We start from the raw sequence: 21,331 nt of genomic DNA on the forward strand, positions 1-21,331 counted from the left end.
CAGTACACACACAGCTTTAGGCCTCATTCACATGTCCAGTGTTTTTCAAGGAGCGTGATTTTATCCGCTCTGTAAAAAACACTGGACATCTGTTGATTGCATACGTTTGCATGGGCTGTGTTGGGAGGCGCTGGTGTTGTCCGGGGGCGGAGTGGGGGGCTGATGGGAGCAGGCGAGAGGAGCAGGGAGAGACTGGAGCAGTGACTGGTACGGGGTAGATAGGATCACTGAGAGACGGGATAGGGGGAGATGGGATCACTGAGAGGAGTGGTGATGGGAGCATTAAGAGGAGGGGAGAGATGGGAGCGGGGAGAGATGGAAGCAGGGAAGGATGAGGTGGGAGATGGGAGCAGGTAACAGGAGTGGTCATGGGAGCATTAAGAGGCGGGGAGAGATGGGAGCGTGTGACGGGAGCGGGGAGAGATGGGAGCGTGTGACGGGAGAGATGGGAGCGTGTGACGGGAGCGGGGAGAGATGGGAGCGTGTGACGGGGGAAGTATCCGTGCCGCAATCTGCAGTATGACCTGTCCTAAAGTTTTGATACTCTCTACCAATTCAATAAAAATTCAAATATAATGACCCCCCCCCCATCGCAGATATAAAAATATAAAAATAAAATTGACATTTTCTTACAATAAATCTGCTGAATATGGCTCCATCCCGACTCCTATAACTCTTTCAGCCTGTAATCTATCGTTGTGATCTGAACCACGTCTTTATATGTGTGACCCTTTTAACCAATTTAATTCGTTTTTCTTTTCTGGGATGTGACCAAAAATCTGTTAATTTGGACTTTATTTGCATTTTTTTCCCCACTTTCACTATTTATTGTGAGAGATTTTATAGTTAGAGTGATGATGCCCAATCGGTTTTTTAATTAAGTCAGACCTATGTGATGTTCTAGTATTGCTACAGCAGGGCATACATCAGCGGGATCAGTGCTCTGCTACTCTGCCTGAACCAGGCTCTATCAGCAGAGAGACACCGGCAGTGACCGAGGACGAGCGTAGACATCCGGCTGTGAAGTGACCCATAGGCACCTCATAGTCACATTGCAGAGGTGATGATCAGACACTTGAAAGGTCTGGCACCTGTCAATCTTCCATTTTGATGCTGCAATCAAGTTACGTTTTGGCTTTATAAAGTTTACATGGCTCATTAGCTGCATCACTGGTGGCAGTCATTAGCTGTGGGGGTCTGTAACACATAGTTGCATACCCCTGCTGAGTAAGGAGTGGGCTCAGGAGGAATTAAATGCTGCTGTCAGTATGGCCAGCATGAGCGATCGCTCTGTATCAGCTATTTGGTCCAGAAATAAAATCATGATTGTTGTTGTTGTTGTTATTTATAATTTTTTTTATTATTATTTTGGGCAAATCTCGATTTTATTTTTTTAATTTTTATTTTTGCTAAAATCTACCTCTACCTATCCTTACTCTTTCTTGCAGTAACCCCTCCCCATGCCATACAGATAAAAGAGAGGAGAGCTGCCTGTGACTGTATACTGTGGCAGTATAATGTCTGTATACACATTATCAGAGCGGTCAGTATACATGGAGGAGACTGCCGCAGTATATACAGACTCTGTACATACTGTGGCAGTGCAGCAGGGCTATATACAGCACCAGGACTGGCACAGTGTACATAAAGGAGATGCCACAGTATATAAAGATTCTGTATATACTGTAGCAGTGCAACAGGGCTATACACAGCACCAGGCCTGGCACAGTGTATACAGACACTGCACTACCACAGACTGCCCCAGTATACAAACAGTCTCCTTCATGTACACTGTGCCGGACCTGGTGCTGTATATAGACCTGTGTGAGTATATGCAAAGGGATACCTTGAGTACCCTGCAGGCTCGCAGCTGCTGATAGGGGTGCCGGCTGCATGGAGAGTTGTACCCCGGCAGCAGTGTCCCTGTTGGTGGGAAGAATAGCAGAAGCGGCGGGTTTTTGAATGGTGGGGGCTGATTGGCAGGGTGGTGGTGGTGTCCCACTGGCAGGGAGTTGCAGGTGAGGCAGAGCAGGGTGAACGATGACCCGGCTCTGACCCCTGCCCCGTTAGGAGCAGTGTGCGGAGGCAGGAGAGAGGTGGAGCAGGAGTGTGTGGCTGTCCGTCCTATGAACAAGTGCCGCATGACATCACTGGAGCTGCGTCCGGGCTCGACGATGGGCGGGCCGCCGGATCAAATCAACTTTCAGGGCTAGGCGACGCCCCTGCCGCCGGGTAACTGCACCGTTTGGGCCCTGAGCTCCGCTGCTTGCCCTGCTTTTTTTCTTCTTTGAAAATCGAATTCGCGATTTTCAAAGAAAATCAAATCGATTCTCAAATTCTTGGCGAATTAATTCGCGTAATCACCCAGCCCTAGCGCTACTCCCCCTAACGTCCCCGAGGAGGTAATATTAGGGGGCAGGTGAGAGAGAGGGCGCCCGGTAGAGAACATGGCAGGCCCTCAGCCGTATACTGTATGTTAAGCTATTGCGCAGCTTAAGTGAAAGTATCGCCTACCAGGGAACCCTGGTATCCAACCGATATTGTGCCCCGAGAATTGATATTAAAATCTGTTTCATCACTACTTGGCTTGAGTGCTCACAGCCTGGGCTTGCTCTCCCCCTCCCCCACACTTACAGGCAGCTAAGCCCCGCCCCCACTTCCAGTGTTCTGTCCTGGTCCAGTAGTTGCAAAACAAGAGTCCGTGGAGCCTCAGTTACGAGTCTCAAAACACGGGATATCCAGATATCTCTAGCCTGTTGCCAACGGGGTGCCTCCATGATGGGGAGAGCACCACACCACCCTGATAAATAACCCCTTAAGTCCCACTCGGTTGCGAGTATTGGAACATAGACAGGGAAACAACCCTTGTCATGATCGCAATACTTGCACCTTGAGTTAGACATTGACAAAAGGGGCCACCCTGTTGTTTCCCTGTCTATGTTCCAATACTCGCAACCGAGTGGGACTTAAGGGGTTATTTATCAGGGTGGTGTGGTGCTCTCCCCATCATGGAGGCACCCCGTTGGCAACAGGCTAGAGATATCTGGATATCCCGTGTTTTGAGACTCGTAACTGAGGCTCCACGGACTCTTGTTTTGCATATTTAAATTTTTGGGGGCATCAGTGGAGACTCTTGATTGAGTACTTCATTGGAAATTTTTTCGCTGTTCTCCTTGAGTTCAGTGATTACTGTGTTTTGCTGGTCCAGTAGTTACTAGAGACAGTCTTCCCGTAGCTAATGGCTGTGAACGGCACTTTACAGGGAAGCAAGACTTCAGGGTAGTTTTTCTAGGTTAAGGACTTCCTTTTTTGGTGAATTCAAGCGATTTACAAATATGTTAGCGATGACATTGGCTGTCATAACAGCGGCCATATAAAAGGGTTATCCAGGGTTTACAAAAACACGTCCACTTCCCAGACCAGCAGCACTCTTGTCCTCAGTTTGGCTGCGGATTTGCAGCTCTGTTCCACACACAGCCTGGGGACAGGGGTGGCGCTGTGCGTGTTGTGTCATCCTTTAAAAAAAAAAAAAAAAAAATTGAGCAAGAACAAAAACTGTATTCTATATACACATGGACTGTGCAATCCATAATTCATTTTCTTTATAATAACCGAATGCTGTTGTAAGTCATAAAGCAGCATCTGTTTTTGGCGGATACCTCCCCTTGTAATAAGGACAAGGACCGGCCGAGGAGCTAGCAGTCATTTGCTGGTTGGAGTTTAGAAGTCATGGGCCGCTGTCTGCACATTGCTGGATGTAATGGGTGATTTCCTGATCACCTGTCATAGAAGGGGTGCTCCAGCGTCGGTACTGTATATAGAACATAATAAAGCAGCTGTACTTACATCTCCACACTCCCCCCATGTCCTCCTGCAGTGTCTCTGGGTCCTTTCTGACCACAGCCGCTGCCAACACCTCACCTGCAGTGACAACCTGGCTCAGCCACTCACTGACCAAGACAGGACAGTGCTGCAGTCATAACTGCTATAATACTAACCCCTGCCATATAATGGCCCCTTGCATAGGAGGCGCAAGCCCCTAAATTGGGCTCCTTGTATAGGAGGAGCTAGCCCCTATATAGGACCCCTTGTGTAGGAGGAGCTAGCACCTAAATTGGGCCCCTTGTATAGGAGGAGCTAGCCCCTATATAGGGCCCCTTGTATAGTAGGAGCTAGCCCCTATATAGGGCCCCTTGTGTAGGAGGAGCTAGCCCCTATATAGGGCCCCTTGTGTAGGAGGAGCTAGCCCCTATATAGGGCCCCTTGTGTAGGAGGAGCTAGCCCCTATATAGGAGCCCTTGTGTAGGAGGAGCTAGCCCCTATATAGGGCCCCTTGTGTAGGAGGAGCTAGCCCCTATATAGGACCACTTGTGTAGGAGGAGCTAGCCCCTATATAGGGCCCCTTGTGTAGGAGGAGCTAGCCCCTATATAGGGCACATGTGGTATATATGTTACATGTGGTGTGTGATCCTGCTATATGGCTGCTATGTATATTGATGTATATGATGGGTACTGATGGTTCCTGTATCTTGTCTCCCCTCAGTCTCTCACATGGTTATTGAGGAGGTCAATGACATGCAGAACAGCCTGGAGATCGAGAAGACGTGCAGGGAGAGCGCGGAGGCCCTGGCATCAAAGGTAAGATGGTGTAATGCTGGTTATCCTGTGCTGGGATATCCTGGTGGGCGCTCAGCTCGAGGTGGCGGCATCAGTAGTATCAGGGAGGGGGAAGATTAATCTAAGACTAATGTTGACATTCTCTTGTCTCCAGCAACTTGTAGCCAATCAGAAGAGCAGAATGAGGCCTCCTATACCTGATGTGTAGAAGGATAACTGTATGTCTGGGGCAACAAGGGTCAGAGGTTTAGCCCCCCCCCCCTGCAGTTGTGTATCCCCCCTCCTCCTCTGGTCTGCACATACTGTATTTAGATGAATATATTGCGCCACTCCTCCCCTCTCCGCTATTGATCAGTGGGCAGTCAGTGTAATCAGCTGATCTTCCCATATTGATCGCAGTGATGGGAACAAACCCATATATTTGACTGAAGTTCAGGTGAAGCCTCGTATCTGAATCAGGTGCTATCGGGTGTCAGCCAGCAGTGTGTGTGTATGTGTGTGTATATGTAATATATATATATATTTATATATTTATTATATATAATCTCCATACACTGAAAAGAGTGAACACTGCAAAGATCACCTGGTCTGGAGACTCAGCGGTCATGCAGGGGTTAATGGTAAATCAGAGCAGCGGTGGGTTTTCTTGTTGTTGGAGCAGCGCCCACCTCCCTCGTTCGCTATTCTGCGCGGAGGGAACATTTCACCAAAACGATTGTTTATACAGAATCGCTGTCATTTTGTGCGATTCCAGTCATTGTCTTGCGCCACTTAATACCCCCAGATCGTCCGGAGCAAATGGCTGCAATCTGCCCAGGGACAAAGCCCCCCGACGCGGCCGTCGTTCACAGAACGAAATCGCCAATTCACTGTTTATCAGTTGATGCGAGGAGCGGCGGACGTTTTCGCATTTTGACTGTGATTGTCTATGGAAGCAAACAAGGGGGCGGGGGAGGGGGCAGCGCTGACCTCCCCTCGCCGCTCGGCTGATTACCGGCGGCTGATGAATTGACCAAGGATGTCATTTTCTCCCCTCGCTCTCATCAGCCTGGTATTATTATCATTATCATTATTGAAGAATGTTTTTATCGCTGTTATGTATTTTTTGCTGGTGTGAAACGCGTCGGGGCCACTTCATAGGGAAACAGATTACAGCAATCTTCTGCCAAATTTCATTAAACATTCCATTCGCACCGACTGAAATCACCGCGGCGCCAAAACCCTTTTCTTCCCTCCGGTCAGTTAATGGGGCTCTCTGCGCTTCCTACCGCCCTTTGTTCACCCTGAGGAGGCAGAATTCCTATAGATGCGGCTCAGTCTCTGCCGATCGCACCCGGGTGGGAGGAGGAACTGGTCAGCTTCACATCGGACTCTAGGAGTCTGGTGACATTTATTGCTGGCATCCTGCTGGGAGATAGATGTGCGATGCATATTTAGGGTCCCCACTACCCCCACATATAGTCCTATGGTCCAGCTATGTCTGGTTATGGGCGGCCTTCCTAGTTTTGCATTGTTACTTTTTAGGGGTCTGGGAAAGCTGAGTGACCCTCTCGATGTGCATCCTAATACAGACAGATGTAGCTGAAGCTGCTGAACGTACGGTCAACCACCGCCTCTCTCGATTCTCCCCCATACACATGCGCACTCAGTGTGGTCATGTGTGCATGTAGCCTAAATATGGAGCATGGGGGAGAATAGGGAGAGGCCGTCATTGACCATACGTCCAGCAGCTTCATCTACATCTGCCAGGATTTGAATTAACATCAAACGGGTCACCCAGCTTTCTCAGAGGACTGAAAAGTAACAAAGTAAAGCAAGGCTGCGCCATTATAGGAGTAAATTGCTGCAGAGCCATAACTACATGTGGGGGTACTGGGGACCCTAAATGTTTATCACACATCAATCTCCCAGCAGGACGCCAGCAATAAATGTCAGACCCCTAATGTGTATGGAGGGCCTCCCATTGGCCACTCCTGCTGAGTTTGGTGGGTTATATATGCTGTGTATGTATGTAAATTAATATATATATATATATATATATATATATATATATATATATATATATAATATGTGTATGAGCCTAGATGGATCGATATCTATCTATTTATTTATCTATCTCTCGTGAGCTGTGCGCTTCACTTTCACATCCCTAGAACTTATATAATGGAAAACATTGGGGGAGGGGGGTCTGTCGGACAGCACTACTACCCACAGCAGGCATGGAACACACACTTAAATTTGCAGGACTTACGGCTGTCATCCAGGGAGAAGAAACGTTTTGTGTGGGTGTTGCACCCCGTCATACATTGATATTCTCAGTCTGTATACCCGGTACCTGTCTGTATACACCAGGGATGGGGAACCTTCAGCCCTCCAGCTTTTGGAAAAATACAATTCCCATCATGCCAGGACAGGCAAAGGCATGATGGTAATTGTAGTTTTCCAACAGCTGGAGGGCTAAAGGTTCCCCATCCCTGGTATATGTGCTCTGTCTGTATACCATGTCTTTATACCCCTCTACCTGTCTGTATACCCTGTACCTGTCTGTATACCATGTCTTTATACCCCTCTACCTGTCTGTATATGCTGTCCCTGTTGTCTGTATACCCTGTACCTGTCTGTATATGCTGTCCCTGTTGTCTGTATACCCTGTACCTGTCTGTATATGCAGTCCATGTCTGTATACCCTGTACCTGTCTGTATATGCAGTCCATGTCTGTATACCCTGTACCTGTCTGTATATGCAGTCCATGTCTGTATACCCTGTACCTGTCTGTATATGCAGTCCATGTCTGTATACCCTGTACCTGTCTGTATATGCAGTCCATGTCTGTATACCCTGTACCTGTCTGTATATGCAGTCCATGTCTGTATACCCTGTACCTGTCTGTATATGCAGTCCATGTCTGTATACCCTGTACCTGTCTGTATATGCAGTCCATGTCTGTATACCCTGTACCTGTCTGTATATGCAGTCCATGTCTGTATACCCTGTACCTGTCTGTATATGCAGTCCATGTCTGTATACCCTGTACCTGTCTGTATATGCAGTCCATGTCTGTATACCCTGTACCTGTCTGTATATGCAGTCCATGTCTGTATACCCTGTACCTGTCTGTATATGCAGTCCATGTCTGTATACCCTGTACCTGTCTGTATATGCAGTCCATGTCTGTTTACCTTTTACCTGTCTGTATGTGCAGTCCATGTCTGTATGAAGTCCATGTCTGTATACCCTGTACCTGTCTGTATATGCAGTCCATATCTGTATACCCTGTACCTGTCTGTATATGCAGTCCATATCTGTATACCCTGTACCTGTCTGTATATGCAGTCCATGTCTGTATACCCTGTACCTGTCTGTATATGCAGTCCATATCTGTATACCCTGTACCTGTCTGTATATGCAGTCCATATCTGTATACCCTGTACCTGTCTGTATATGCAGTCCATGTCTGTATACCCTGTACCTGTCTGTATATGCAGTCCATGTCTGTATACCCTGTACCTGTCTGTATACCCTGTACCTGTCTGTATACAGATATGGACTGCATACACAGACAGGTAAGGGTATACAGACAGGTACAGAGGTTATACAGGGCCCCGTTCTTCTGTATACCTGTTCCATGTGTCTGGTTTCTGGAGCTGTAAGTCACAGAGGTCGAGCCCTGAGCTTAATCCCCATGTACTGAGCGCACTTCATTACTTGCAGCAATTTTCACCCCAATAGAGATAATACCCCCAATATCCTGTTCTCTTGTTTCCGTCCCTGCGGCGGGTTAAGCTTCAGCTCTAATGAAAAGGATCCAAGGCGCTTCCTGCAGAACAGGGCCGATCAATGTCGTCCTCACAGGCCGTGGGTAGACGGGAGCTTAATGGCTGGGATTGTTCTGGCCGAGGAGGGGGGGTCCTGAGAATGTCACCGTCTCCCACTCAGGAGGGGTGAGGGGTTCATGGAGCAGCGGGAGTTACAGGGTGATTATAGGGCCCATTCCTCTCACATATAGAGGATCTGGGACCTTTATTGGGGTGATTAGAGACCCCTTATTCCAGAGCCCCCCAGTGCTGGGTGACCCACACACTTTGCAGATAAGCAGCTCTTTGTTGTCGTTGACCTTTCGGCTCATTACATATGGAGGGTCTGGCGGCCGTCACCGCTGCCGATCACAGTTTCGTCTTATGGCTCGTTCTGTGATTCCTTCTATCATAGTTGAACAAGGAGAACAAGAACCTGAAGAGGATTAGCATGCTGTACATGGCCAAGCTGGGACCGGACGTCATCACTGAGGAGATCAACCTGGACGAAGAAGACCCCGTGTCTGAAGGGGGTGGCTGCACCTCGCTGGACTGTCAGCAGAAGCTTAAAGGTAGGAGAGGGGTCTAAGCATTGGGGTGAGGGGTAGGGAGCAATCAGGATACCATATCCAGGGGCTGTCAGCAGACGCTTAGAGGTAAGAGAGGGGGCTGACCATTGGGTGGGGGGTAGGGAACAATCAGGATACCATATCCAGGGGCTGTCAGCAGAAGCCTAAAGGTAGGAGAGGGGGCTGAACATTGGGTGGGGGGTAGGGAACAATCAGGATACCATATCCAGGGGCTGTCAGCAGATGCTTAAAGGTAGGAGAGGGGGCTGACCATTGGGGTGGGGGGTAGGGAACAATCAGGATACCATATCCAGGGGCTGTCAGCAGAAGCTTAAAATGTCACTGTCGGTTAATTTATTTATTTTTTTTGCAGAAATCAATAGGCGATTTTAGGAAACTTTGTAAATGGGTTTATTAGGCAAATATGCCATTATGTGCATTCAAAAAGCCTTTCCCCAGGTCCCCCTCCCCCTCTCTCATTCACTGCTCATTATCAGGAAATTTCGACTCTTTTACATCAGTCGGGCCCTGTGTAACCTATGGAGAGGGGAGAGGGGAGATTAGTCACCAGCAGAGAACAAAGAAAAACAGCTTTTTCATGATAAAAATTTATTTTTCTGATATAAACATAATTACAAAGTTTCTTAAAATCGCCTGTACTATTGATTTCTGCAAAAAAAAAACAAAAAAAAAACGACAGTGACACTTTAAAGGCAGGAGAGGGCACAGGGCATTGGGGAAGGTGTATAGGGTCCAGGGACTGTCAACAGAAACTAAAAAGTAGGCACGGGTGCGCCAGGCATTTGGGGGGGTCCAAGAACTGTCAGCAGAAACTAAGCGATAGGAGAGCGTGCTGGCCATGGGTGGTCCATGCTACCATGTCGGACGGGGTGGCGGGAATGGGGGGGGGGGTTCAAGGGACTGTCGGCAGAAACTAAACGGTAGGTGAGGCCGCTGGACATGGGGGGAGGGGGTCTATAGGTAACAGTGAGAATACCGTGTCCAGGGACTGTCAGCAGAAACTAGGAGGTAAGAACAGGTGCCAGACATTGGGAAAAGGAGGGAAGGGGGTAGAAGTATAGGGTCCAGCGACTGTTAGCGGTTACTACAAAGTTGGACAGAAGTGCGGGCAGGAAAGGGGTCGGCAATTGGGGGCAATAAAATACCTAGAAGATAGGACCAGATGGGGGGACGTCAGAGAATAATGGGGATACAACATCCAGGGACTATCATAGCAGGTGAATGGTAGGACAGTGCGTTCTGCATAAGGGGCCAACAAACAATTGGGGTACACCCTTGGACCACTTCTCCTTGTGTCCATATCTCCAGATGTGCAGATACAGGATCTATTCCACAGAAACCCGGGGAATTGGCTTCTATGTCTGATATTCTGTATCTTCTTCTCATCCAACAGAACTTCAGGATCGAGTCCTTTCAGTTCAGGAGGAGAAGAAGACAATAGCCATAGAACTGGAGGAGCTGCGCTCCAAGCTGGTGGACCTCATAGAAGAGGTGCGTTATATTGGGGAGCAGAGCATGTACCCCTATGCAGAACAGTATGTATGGAGATGGGACCCCAGACTTCAAGTGGTGTATACCCTCCCTGAAAAAAAGTGCACGGAAGAGTTGATTTTATGTGTGTGTGTGTGTATATATATACAGTATGCATATGTGTGTGTGTGTATGTATGTGTGTATATATATATATATATATATATATATATATATATATATATATATATATATATACATACATACATATTACACCTCACTGTCCATTGATATATATACAATATGCACAGACCCTGCTGGTGTGTATGTATATGTGTTTGTGTGTGTGTATATATATATATATATATATATATATTATACACAGACCCCGCTGTCAGGTGGTATATACACTATACACAGACCCCACTGTCCTGTGGTGTATATATACTATACACAGACCCCGCTGTCAGGTGGTATATACACTATACACAGACCCCACTGTCCTGTGGTGTATATATACTATACACAGACCCTGCTGTCAGGTGGTGTATATATACTATACACAGACCCTGCTGTCAGGTGGTGTGTGTGTATATATTCTATACACAGACCCCGCTGTCAGGTGGTATATATACTATACACAGACCCCGCTGTCAGGTGGTATATATACTATACACAGACCCCGCTGTCAGGTGGTATATATACTATACACAGACCCCGCTGTCAGGTGGTATATATACTATACACAGACCCCGCTGTCAGGTGGTATATATACTATACACAGACCCCGCTGTCAGGTGGTATATATACTATACACAGACCCCGCTGTCAGGTGGTATACATCCTATACACATCTTTGGTGATGTCATACTGCACCGCTCTCGGCTTTCAGGGAATGATCCTGTAGTAAATCTTCGGCCTGTCTTCTCTCCTCCGCTGATTTTCTCGTTGTGTTTGTTCTCTTTTTAGGTAAATGCAACAAAGAAGGAAAACGTCTCTCTGAATAAGGAAGTTTTTGACCAGCGAAAACTCCTAGAAAAGTACAACCGAGGTGAGCTGCCTCCTCCGTCACATCCAGGGCTACAGACTAAGGGCCTGTTTACACCTACAGATCGCTTGTTTAGTCAAGGACAAGCCGTGATTTCTTCTCATAATAGACAGGCGTTGACGCAAAGATAAATAGCTACAAAAAGTTGTTAATATAATTGTAATATAGTACCGATCCCAGCAAACGAGTGTTTACACTGAAAGACTTTCTAACAATTGACGATTGTTTTGAGGTCAGATCAAAAGATGCGACCAGTGACATAAAAAACTCATTTTTGTTTGTGGTTTTATCGCTTAAATTCAAACTATTTATTGCATGATAATCGCGGATGACCTCCCCTGGGGCCGAGCGGGGGGGCTTAACATCCAGCCTCTTTCTTGTGATTTAGGATATGTGGCTGGAAATGCTTGGCTGGATGAATGAGCACATGTAATTGTCAGCTAAAGCAACAGATCCCCAAGCCGTCTGTTAAGGTTTCCCGCCATTAGACCACTAGGTGCCGTTTAGTATTTTGCTTTTAATAATCCCTACGTCTCCCGCTGTGCAGCGCAGTGGGGTGCTGTCCATTGTCTCAGGCATGTGTGGATAGATTCCAAATACAAAACTGCAGAATTGTGGCAGTCATGGATCTGGATATGATGGGTGCATTGTTTAACCCTTTAACCCAGTAACATATAAAAAGTTTTCTAGCGCTGGAGTACCCCTTGCACTCCAGCACTAGAAAATGTTTTATATGTTACTGCCCTATTAGAGTCCTTACCCCCTGCGGTCCCCAGTGGAGTCTACAGGGTCCCCCACTGACTGCAGCCCCACCACTTCCGAGATGGACTCAGCAGTGACAACTTTTTCAACCAACCGGTTACTGAGACAGTCTTCTTGTACTTATCAGCTGCCGTATGTCCTGCAGGAAGTGGTGAATTCTCTCCAGTCTGACACAGTACTCTCTGCTGCCACCTCTGTCCATGTCAGGAACTGTCCAGAGCAGCATCAAATCCCCATAGGAAACCTCCTACTCTCTAAACGGAAAAGAATACAACTTCCTGCAGGACATACAGCAGCTGATAAGTACTGCAAGATTTAAGATTTTTTTTTAAATAGGTAATTTACAAATCTCTGGCACTTGCCGGGACCAGTTGATTTTAAAGAAAAAAACATTTGGTCAACTACTCCTATAAGTCAATGCTGCTTAAGCATAATGAGAGTTGTAGTTTTACAGCAGCTGGAAAGCCACATGGATGATGGTACTTGTTCATTTGGAAGACCACAGACTGTGGTATTGCTGCAAGGTATGATAGGAGCTTTAGTTCTCTAGCAGCTAGAGATGGGATGTTTGCTAGGGCTTGATGAGAGTTGTGGCTTTCCATATAATGTGAAAGTACAAGTTTGGGAACGGGTTTTGTAGCCATGGTGGGAGTTAGTGACCATTTAAAGGTCTGCAACTTTCTAATAAAATTTGTGCTGCTGATGTATTTAATAGGGTTCCAGGCTTAGAAAAACATGGCCACTTTCTTCCACAAGCCGCACCTTTTCTGTCGTCAGAATAATAATAATAATAATAATAATATTTATAAAGCACCCTTAATTCCAGAGCGCTTTACAAGCTATAAGGGTAACAAACAGGAACAATACAAGATCAAACACATTACATGAAGGCAGATGGCAGACTGGTACATGGGGGAAGAGGACCCTGCCCGCGAGGGCGAGTGCAGCCAGTCACAGTGTGATGCAGAATTATTGTAGGTTGTAGCCTAGTTTTCAGGTTACTTTTGAAGGACTTGATGGTGGATGAGAGCCGGATGTGTCGGGGGCAGCGAGAGCCGGAGTATGGGGGAGGCTCGGGCAGAGTCTTGGAGGCGGTTGTGTGAGGTACGAACAAGGGGGGAGCGCAGAAAGAGGTCACTGGAGGATCGAAGGTTGTGTGAGGGACGGTAGCGGGATATCAGGTCAGAGATGTACGGAGGGGACAGGATGTGGACGGCCGTGTAAGTCATGGTCAACAATTTAAAGTGAATACGTTGGGCAATGGAAGCCAGTGGAGGGATTGTCAGAGGGGAAAGGTGGATTAGTCATGCAGCAGAGTTAAGGATAGACTGGAGGGGAGCAAGGGATGGAAGGCCAGAGAGGAGGATGTTACAGTAGTCCAAGCAGGAGATAGTGAGAGCATGTACCAGCAGTTTTGTGCAGTCAGGAGTGAGAAAAGAGCGGATTCTGGAAATGTTTTTTAGGTGAAGGCGGCAGGAAGTGGTCAGGGCCTGAATATGCGGTTTAAAAGACAGGGCCGAATCAAAGGTTAGGTGTGAAGGTTTCATAACTCACTTTAATTGAAGTGGTGCTGAATTGTAATACCTCACACAACCTAAGGGCTGGGGTGGTGCTGTTTGTGTGCAAGAAAGTTGCTGTGTTTTCTTTAATCCTGAATAATCTCTTTAAGGGTACAAACCCACACACCGTATACGCAGCAGATACGCAACAAATACTCAGCAGATTTGTTGGTACAGATTTGATGCTGTGTTCAGTTATTTAGATCTAATCTGCTGCGTATTTGCTGCGTGTTTGCTGCGTATCGCAGCAGTAAATACGCTGCTTATACGGTGTGTGGGTTTATACCCTTAATTTACCGAGAATTGATGTAATTGTAGTAAACCCTCAGCCGTGTGATTGTTTGCCACCTGGATGTAACTAAGAACGTTCACACAGCAGATATATAGAAAGCTGCAGAACTTTCCATTGTGCGGTGTTATTTTCCTCGGACTGTTCAGGGAATGTTCTGGATCTGTGGGCTGTACGTCACTGGTTGAGCCTCTTGGCTGGCGTTCAGTGTCTGCTGTCACAGGGCCAGGCCCCGTCCACCTGTCAGCGTGTTTCCCTCCCTCCCCTGGCACGGCATAGACTGCATCACCTCCGACTTGTTTGCTGACACGACTCTCCAGATCTGTGAATTGTCGCCATACTTAATTGCTTCTCTTTTGATTAGTAATTAAGGTCCATTGACAAAGGAGGCATGAATATTAATGTGTCGCTGGCAGCGAGCGACGCTCCTGATTATAATCACTGTGTTGGTGGCCGGGGGTGGGTGGGCGGAGGAGGGTCTGTTTGCAGCAGGACGTTAAAGTAGTTCATCGGTTAATGGGATTAGAAACTTAGGCTAATTGTGGCGTTTACACTAACAAGCACCTGAATGTGCGGGACAAGCGGTGCCACCGCCTCTCATTACCGGAGGCAGACACTTTCTCTGCCTCCGTCTTGACCCCTTGTGTTAGGAGCTGGTTGTTCTGGTTATGGATTCCTTATTACACTGCTGACTTCACCGGCCCCCTATATAATATATAAGAACAGTAAATGGGGGGGGGGGGGGGGGGGTTCTTCCTATACACTCCAGCATGTTCCTGTAAAGCTCTTGCAATGAGCATGTTATATGGGTGAGGAAAAGTATTGACTCATATTGCAATCTTGTAAAAGTCTCGGTCTAGTGGCGCAGCTGCCGCTCTCCATGTAGCAGCTTTACATTGTTGGGGGTCTCACATCGGATCACGTCGGCTGAGATTTTCATGCATATAAAGAGACGTGATCTTAAAGTCTCCAGGAAAATGGCCGAGTGGATTTAGCCTGAGGAATGTGGGTCAGGTGTGTAGGGATATGGATCCAGTCTGTAGAATGTGAGGCCGTGCGGTGAGTGGATCCAGTCTGTAGAATATGAGGCTGTGCGGTGAGTGGGTACAGTCTGTAGAATGTGAGGCTGTGCGGTGAGTGGATCCAGTCTGTAGAATGTGAGGCCGTGCGGTGAGTGGATCCAGTCTGTAGAATGTGAGGCTGTGCGGTGAGTGGATCCAGTCTGTAGAATGTGAGGCTGTGCGGTGAGTGGGTACAGTCTGTAGAATGTGAGGCTGTGCGGTGAGTCGGTACAGTCTGTAGAATGTGAGGCTCTGCGGTGAGTGGATCAAGTCTGTAGAATGTGAGGCTGTGCAGTGAGTGGATCCAGTCTGTAGAATGTGAGGCCGTGCAGTGAGTGGATCCAGTCTGTAGAATGTGAGGCTATGCGGTGAGTGGATCCAGTCTGTAGATTGAATCCACTCACCGCAGATCCTCACAATCTACAGACTGGATCCACTCACCGCACAGCCTCAGTCTGTAGAAGGTGAGGCCGTGCGGTGAGTGGATCCAGTCTGTAAAATGTGAGGCTGTGTGGTGAGTGGATCCAGTCTGTAGAATGTGAGGCCGTGCGGTGAGTGGATCCAGTCTGTAGAATGTGAGGCCGTGCGGTGAGTGGATCCAGTCTGTAGAATGTGAGGCCGTGCGGTGAGTGGATCCAGTCTGTAGAATGTGAGGCCGTGCGGTGAGTGGATCCAGTCTGTAGAATGTGAGGTCGTGCGGTGAGTGGATCCAGTCTGTAGAATGTGAGGCCGTGCGGTGAGTGGATCCAGTCTGTAGAATGTGAGGCTGTGCGGTGAGTGGATCCAGTCTGTAGAATGTGAGGCTGTGCGGTGAGTGGATCCAGTCTGTAGAATGTGAGGCTGTGCGGTGAGTGGGTACAGTCTGTAGAATGTGAGGCTGTGCGGTGAGTGGGTACAGTCTGTAGAATGTGAGGCTGTGCGGTGAGTGGATCCAGTCTGTAGAATGTGAGGCTGTGCGGTGAGTGGATCCAGTCTGTAGAATGTGAGGCTCTGCGATGAGTGGATCAAGTCTGTAGAATGTGAGGCTGTGCGGTGAGTGGATCCAGTCTGTAGATTGTGAGGCTGTGCAGTGAGTGGATCCAGTCTGTAGAATGTGAGGCCGTGCAGTGAGTGGATCCAGTCTGTAGAATGTGAGGCTGTGCGGTGAGTGGATCCAGTCTGTAGATTGAATCCACTCACCGCAGATCCTCACAATCTACAGACTGGATCCACTCACCGCACAGCCTCAGTCTGTAGAAGGTGAGGCCGTGCGGTGAGTGGATCCAGTCTGTAAAATGTGAGGCTGTGTGGTGAGTGGATCCAGTCTGTAGAATGTGAGGCCGTGCGGTGAGTGGATCCAGTCTGTAGAATGTGAGGCCGTGCGGTGAGTGGATCCAGTCTGTAGAATGTGAGGCCGTGCGGTGAGTGGATCCAGTCTGTAGAATGTGAGGCCGTGCGGTGAGTGGATCCAGTCTGTAGAATGTGAGGTCGTGCGGTGAGTGGATCCAGTCTGTAGAATGTGAGGCCGTGCGGTGAGTGGATCCAGTCTGTAGAATGTGAGGCCGTGCGGTGAGTGGATCCAGTCTGTAGATTGTGAGGCCGTGCGGTGAGTGGATCCAGTCTGTAGAATGTGAGGCCGTGAGGTGAGTGGATCCAGTCTGTAGAGGCGGGTTTGGATCCTGCTGATCATTGTTGGATTCTGTATTTGCAGTCTCTGTTCTGGCTGTGGAGGAATATGAGGAGCTGCAGACCGACCTAGAGATGGAGAAAGATCTGCGGGCGAAAGCGGAGTCCCTGGCCCAGGAGGTGCGTACAGTGCAGTCACCTCCATTAGTGCCATCTATAACAAGCTGCCAGGCGCTAAACATCTCCAGCTTTCATAGATGTGATTGGTTTGGTTCCCAGGTGTCACACTCAGGCCTTGGGCTTTTCACCCTCCTGGTTTAGTTGACGTTATGTCCTATAGAGGTGGTTGGATCCGTCTCTACGTTTTACACTCCACCGTTCTCTGTCCTGTCTTCCCAGATGTATATCGAGCAGAATAAACTGAAGAGACAAAGCTGCCTCCTGCTGCAGAGCATCTCGCCTGACGAGCAATTGTTAAAGGCCTTAGATGAGAACGCGAGGTTAACGCACTTATTGGAGGAGGCGGAGATCCAGCACCAGCTGAAGGTGATGTCACCGGGGACGTCGTATAATGCAAATGTGATGACGTGGATAGGGGGAACATGGCAATCTCCATGTATCCTGACACACTTGGTTAAAGGGGTATTCCAGCACCCAATAACGTGTCTGCTGGGACCCCTGCAGTCTCCTTAGAGGTTCTACACTGACAGATGATGCAAGGAGTGGTGTTTCCCAGTCTCCGCTCCCTTTTTTTTCCCCCTGCCTGGATTTACTAAAAGGCGCACTCCTCTTAGTACAGCCGGCCAGCCCTGTAGATTTTTGCCTGCTTTTTACCTGTTTCCGGGCGTAAACCTTAATAAATCAGGCACGGGAGGAGGCCACACCACCTCTCCGCCTTGCCAGGGATATGACTGGCATATCAGTGAGAGAGTCGCACCTCCCGTACACCAGAGGCGCAGTGATAGTTAACTCCTGAAACACTCTGGGGAGATTTACTAACAGGTCAGATCTTCTTACATCCAGGTGAAAGAACTGGAAGATCAGCTACAAGAGGCCAAGCTTCGGAAAGAGGTTCAAAGCCTGAAGAAACAACTTGAAATCTTAGAAGAAGAGAAGAAGGATCTAGAGAGCCGGTTACAGAGCTCCGAGTCTATGGTGAAGGACTTGAAACACACAGGTATGGGACCTGTAACCCACTGCATGGAGGCAGCCTGTACCATACCCACATAGACAGGTACCATACCACTCCTCCATCCCCTCACTCCCCACTCGCCCTTTGTTCTTAGAGAGAGAGGCTGCCACCACAGCGCTGACTGCAGCTTTTCTCTCTTTCCTGTGTATGGGGAGGACGGGAAACATAATGTTTAGCCGACGGGTATTGGGGGTGTATTGGCAACCTAATGCTCCTGATTTAACATGATGTGTCCTAGCATGGGAAGAAAGTCCAACATCCATACCATCAGCACCTGAGCAATAAAATCCCAGGCCACATAACACATTTGGGACTTATCTGACTTGTTTTATTCTAATCTGTTTCTATATTCTGACTTTTTTTTTCTATTTCACTTTATGTACATTATTATGGGGGCGGCCATCTTGCATGGACTGTCTTAACAGCGTTTAGTTTAGCCTCATGGACATAGATGACAATAGACAGACTTTGTCCCCTTGAGATGAAAATGAGACATTACTGAGCGCGCTCTGTGACCTATGAAGAGGTCATTCCACAGGGAGCTGCTATTGTCCCCTCTATGTACTGGTGTCAACAGGACGCTGCAATGCTGTACAGATCACTTTACAGCAGCTCCTCTTATCACCACAGACACAACAGGAAGTCTCAGCTTAGTGTTAGCCCCAGTGGTGAGAATGAGAACTGCAAGATATCAGGATTATTTTATAATATAGATAGAAAAATGGAAAATTAGAAAAAATTTCACAAAAAATTCTTTAAAAAATCAGTTTATAATAAAAACATTATACAATAAGTTATTTTCTGATGACCCTAAAGTTCAGGTTGCGACATGAACGGATGTCGGACTTTCTTCTCTTTGTTTCATAAGACGCCTCTCTCACCTGTTGCTGCAGAAAGTGGGTTCACTATAGACACACAGGTGAGCGGGATCTGCTCTGTGCTCTATGTCCCAGCATGCACTTTCCTTCCACATATCTTACATTATGTTTTTGCACGTTATGGACGTCTTTCCATCTGTTAGACATGACGATGCCCCTGATGGTGTGTAGTAACCCCATAACCTGTGACCATGGCAGCCATTCCTGTGTGCGGGTCACGACCGGAGTGCTGCGACAGCTGCACGTGGCGACGGCCTTGATGCTATAATAAAAGCTTTATGATGAAAGGTTTCTGAGAATGTTCTTCAGTTGTCCGTGACAATGCGCAGGGCATAAAGGTTCGCTCTCAGCGCAGACTCCGCCTTCCTTCTCTCTTTATTTACACTCTGATTTTTGACAATCAATATCTTGTTCCATTTAACAGTAACACGCGTCTCATTAGCTGCCGCATCTGAGGAGAGGGGGGTGATGGATAATGAGGCACTGCTCTCAATACAAATATACAATGTATTCACAGAGGAGACAACAAACCCGATGAGGGGGATTATTGCCTGTGCTCCCGACATGTGAACCAGCTCTGTATCCTCTGATCCTCTCCAGATGTATAGTAATAGTGTCCACATACAGTATATAGTAGTATAGTGTCCTCATACATTGTATTGTAGTAGTGTCCTCGTACAGTATATAGTAGTGTCCTCGTACAGTATATAGTAGTAGTATAGTGTCCTCGTACAGTATATAGTAGTAGTATAGTGTCCTCGTACAGTATATAGTAGTAGTATAGTGTCCTCGTACAGTATATAGTAGTAGTATAGTGTCCTCATACATTGTATTATAGTAGTATTGCAGAATGCAGAAGTACTAGTAACAGTAACAAAAGAGGAATTGGCATGTTCCAGTAATGCTCCCCAAATAATCCACTGTCTGTAGTAACTGGCCATGTCCTTTGTTGCATTGTACTATTACATATCTTGCGCTTTTATTTTTTATGTATTTTTTTTTTTACCTCACTTCTTCCTCTTTGAAGTTCTCTCTTCGCCCCCCCCCCCCCCACACACACTTTTGTCGTCTCTCCGCACTTAGCTTTAAAGTGACGCTGTTCCCCTCCTTTCTGTATGTGGACGTCCCTACACGGCTGTAAAGCCTAAATTCTGCAGTTTTCATGCCTTACTTTATAATAATTTTGTTGGTGTTTGGTCCGGTGAAAAATCCATTCTATCAATGGATTGTGCCACCTGGGTGGGGCTTCACAACTGCTATGCTACTTTGCCCCACCCTCATTGGCGCCATACACTGTGTTCCAAATTATTAAACAAATAGTGTTTGATTTTAGAATTTTTTTGTTCTCCAGTTAAACTCATTGATGGTGATGTGTCAGGGCTCTTTATATCACTGAGAGCAATTGCAGACACCTGTGCTAATTAGTTTGGCAAGTGTGTCCAATTAAAGGCAAAAATACTTAAAAAGGATGTCCCACATTATTAAGCAGCCTACATTTTTATCCAAAATGGGAAAGAAAAAGGATCTGTCGGCTGCTGAGAAGCAACAAATTGTGGAGTGTTTAGGTCAAGGCATGACTACAATCACCATGGCCAAGACACTTCATCGTGATCATTGCACAATGAAGAAGTATGTAGCTGATTCCCAGCACACACGTGTGCACACTAATAAGGGACAATGGCGGACTCTTTCCAACAGGCAATTACGTCAGGGTAAAAGAGCAACTGAAAAAATTCCTTGTAATAGCAGCAGACAAGTTTTTGAAGCTGCTGGTGCCTCCAGTGTCCCCCAAACAACAAGATGCTGCCAGCACTTCCTGCCATGGTTCTAGAAGAAGAACCGTGCATTACGCAGCAAGATCATTTTCCTGCATGACAATGCACCAATGTCTCATGCTGCAAATAACACATCTGCATCTCTGGCTGCTATGGGCATAAACTTATTGTGTGGCCCCCATGCTCCCCTGACCTCAAACCCATTGAGAACCTCTGGAGCATCATGAAAAGAAGTGTCTATGATGGAGGGAGGCAGTCTGTGATGGATGGAGGGAGGCAGTCTGTGATGGATGGAGGGAGGCAGTCTGTGATGGATGGAGGGAGGCAGTCTGTGATGGATGGAGGGAGGCAGTCTGTGATGGATGGAGGGAGGCAGTCTGTGATGGAGGGAGGGAGGCAGTCTGTGATGGATGGAGGGAGGCAGTCTGTGATGGATGGAGGGAGGCAGTCTGTGATGGATGGAGGGAGGCAGTCTGTGATGGATGGAGGGAGGCAGTCTGTGATGGATGGAGGGAGGCAGTCTGTGATGGAGGGAGGCAGGCAGTCTGTGATGGATGGAGGGAGGCAGGCAGTCTGTGATGGATGGAGGCAGGCAGTCTGTGATGGAGGGAGGGAGGCAGGCAGTCTGTGATGGAGGGAGGGAGGCAGGCAGTCTGTGATGGAGGGAGGGAGGCAGGCAGTCTGTGATGGA

At 47.7% G+C, this 21,331-nt stretch overlaps 1 protein-coding gene across 3 annotated transcripts in view; it reads left to right on the forward strand.

Moving 5' to 3' along the window:
• The window catches only part of SHTN1 (shootin 1), a 71,559-nt gene that overhangs the window by 23,687 nt on the left and 26,541 nt on the right, over positions 1 to 21,331 (forward strand). For 2 of the 3 annotated variants that reach the window (XM_069979683.1, XM_069979684.1), the window contains exons 4-10: positions 4,544 to 4,638; positions 8,828 to 8,984; positions 10,396 to 10,493; positions 11,441 to 11,522; positions 16,881 to 16,975; positions 17,195 to 17,341; positions 17,819 to 17,972. In XM_069979683.1, the coding sequence (XP_069835784.1) occupies positions 4,544 to 4,638; positions 8,828 to 8,984; positions 10,396 to 10,493; positions 11,441 to 11,522; positions 16,881 to 16,975; positions 17,195 to 17,341; positions 17,819 to 17,972 (828 nt within the window). Of the gene's footprint in view, positions 1 to 557; positions 565 to 4,543; positions 4,639 to 8,827; positions 8,985 to 10,395; positions 10,494 to 11,440; positions 11,523 to 16,880; positions 16,976 to 17,194; positions 17,342 to 17,818; positions 17,973 to 21,331 lie in introns of those variants that run through there. The other variant, XM_069979685.1, reaches the window with a different exon arrangement.

This window comes from Dendropsophus ebraccatus, chromosome 8, assembly GCF_027789765.1.
Source record: "Dendropsophus ebraccatus isolate aDenEbr1 chromosome 8, aDenEbr1.pat, whole genome shotgun sequence".
NCBI lineage: Eukaryota > Metazoa > Chordata > Amphibia > Anura > Hylidae > Dendropsophus > Dendropsophus ebraccatus.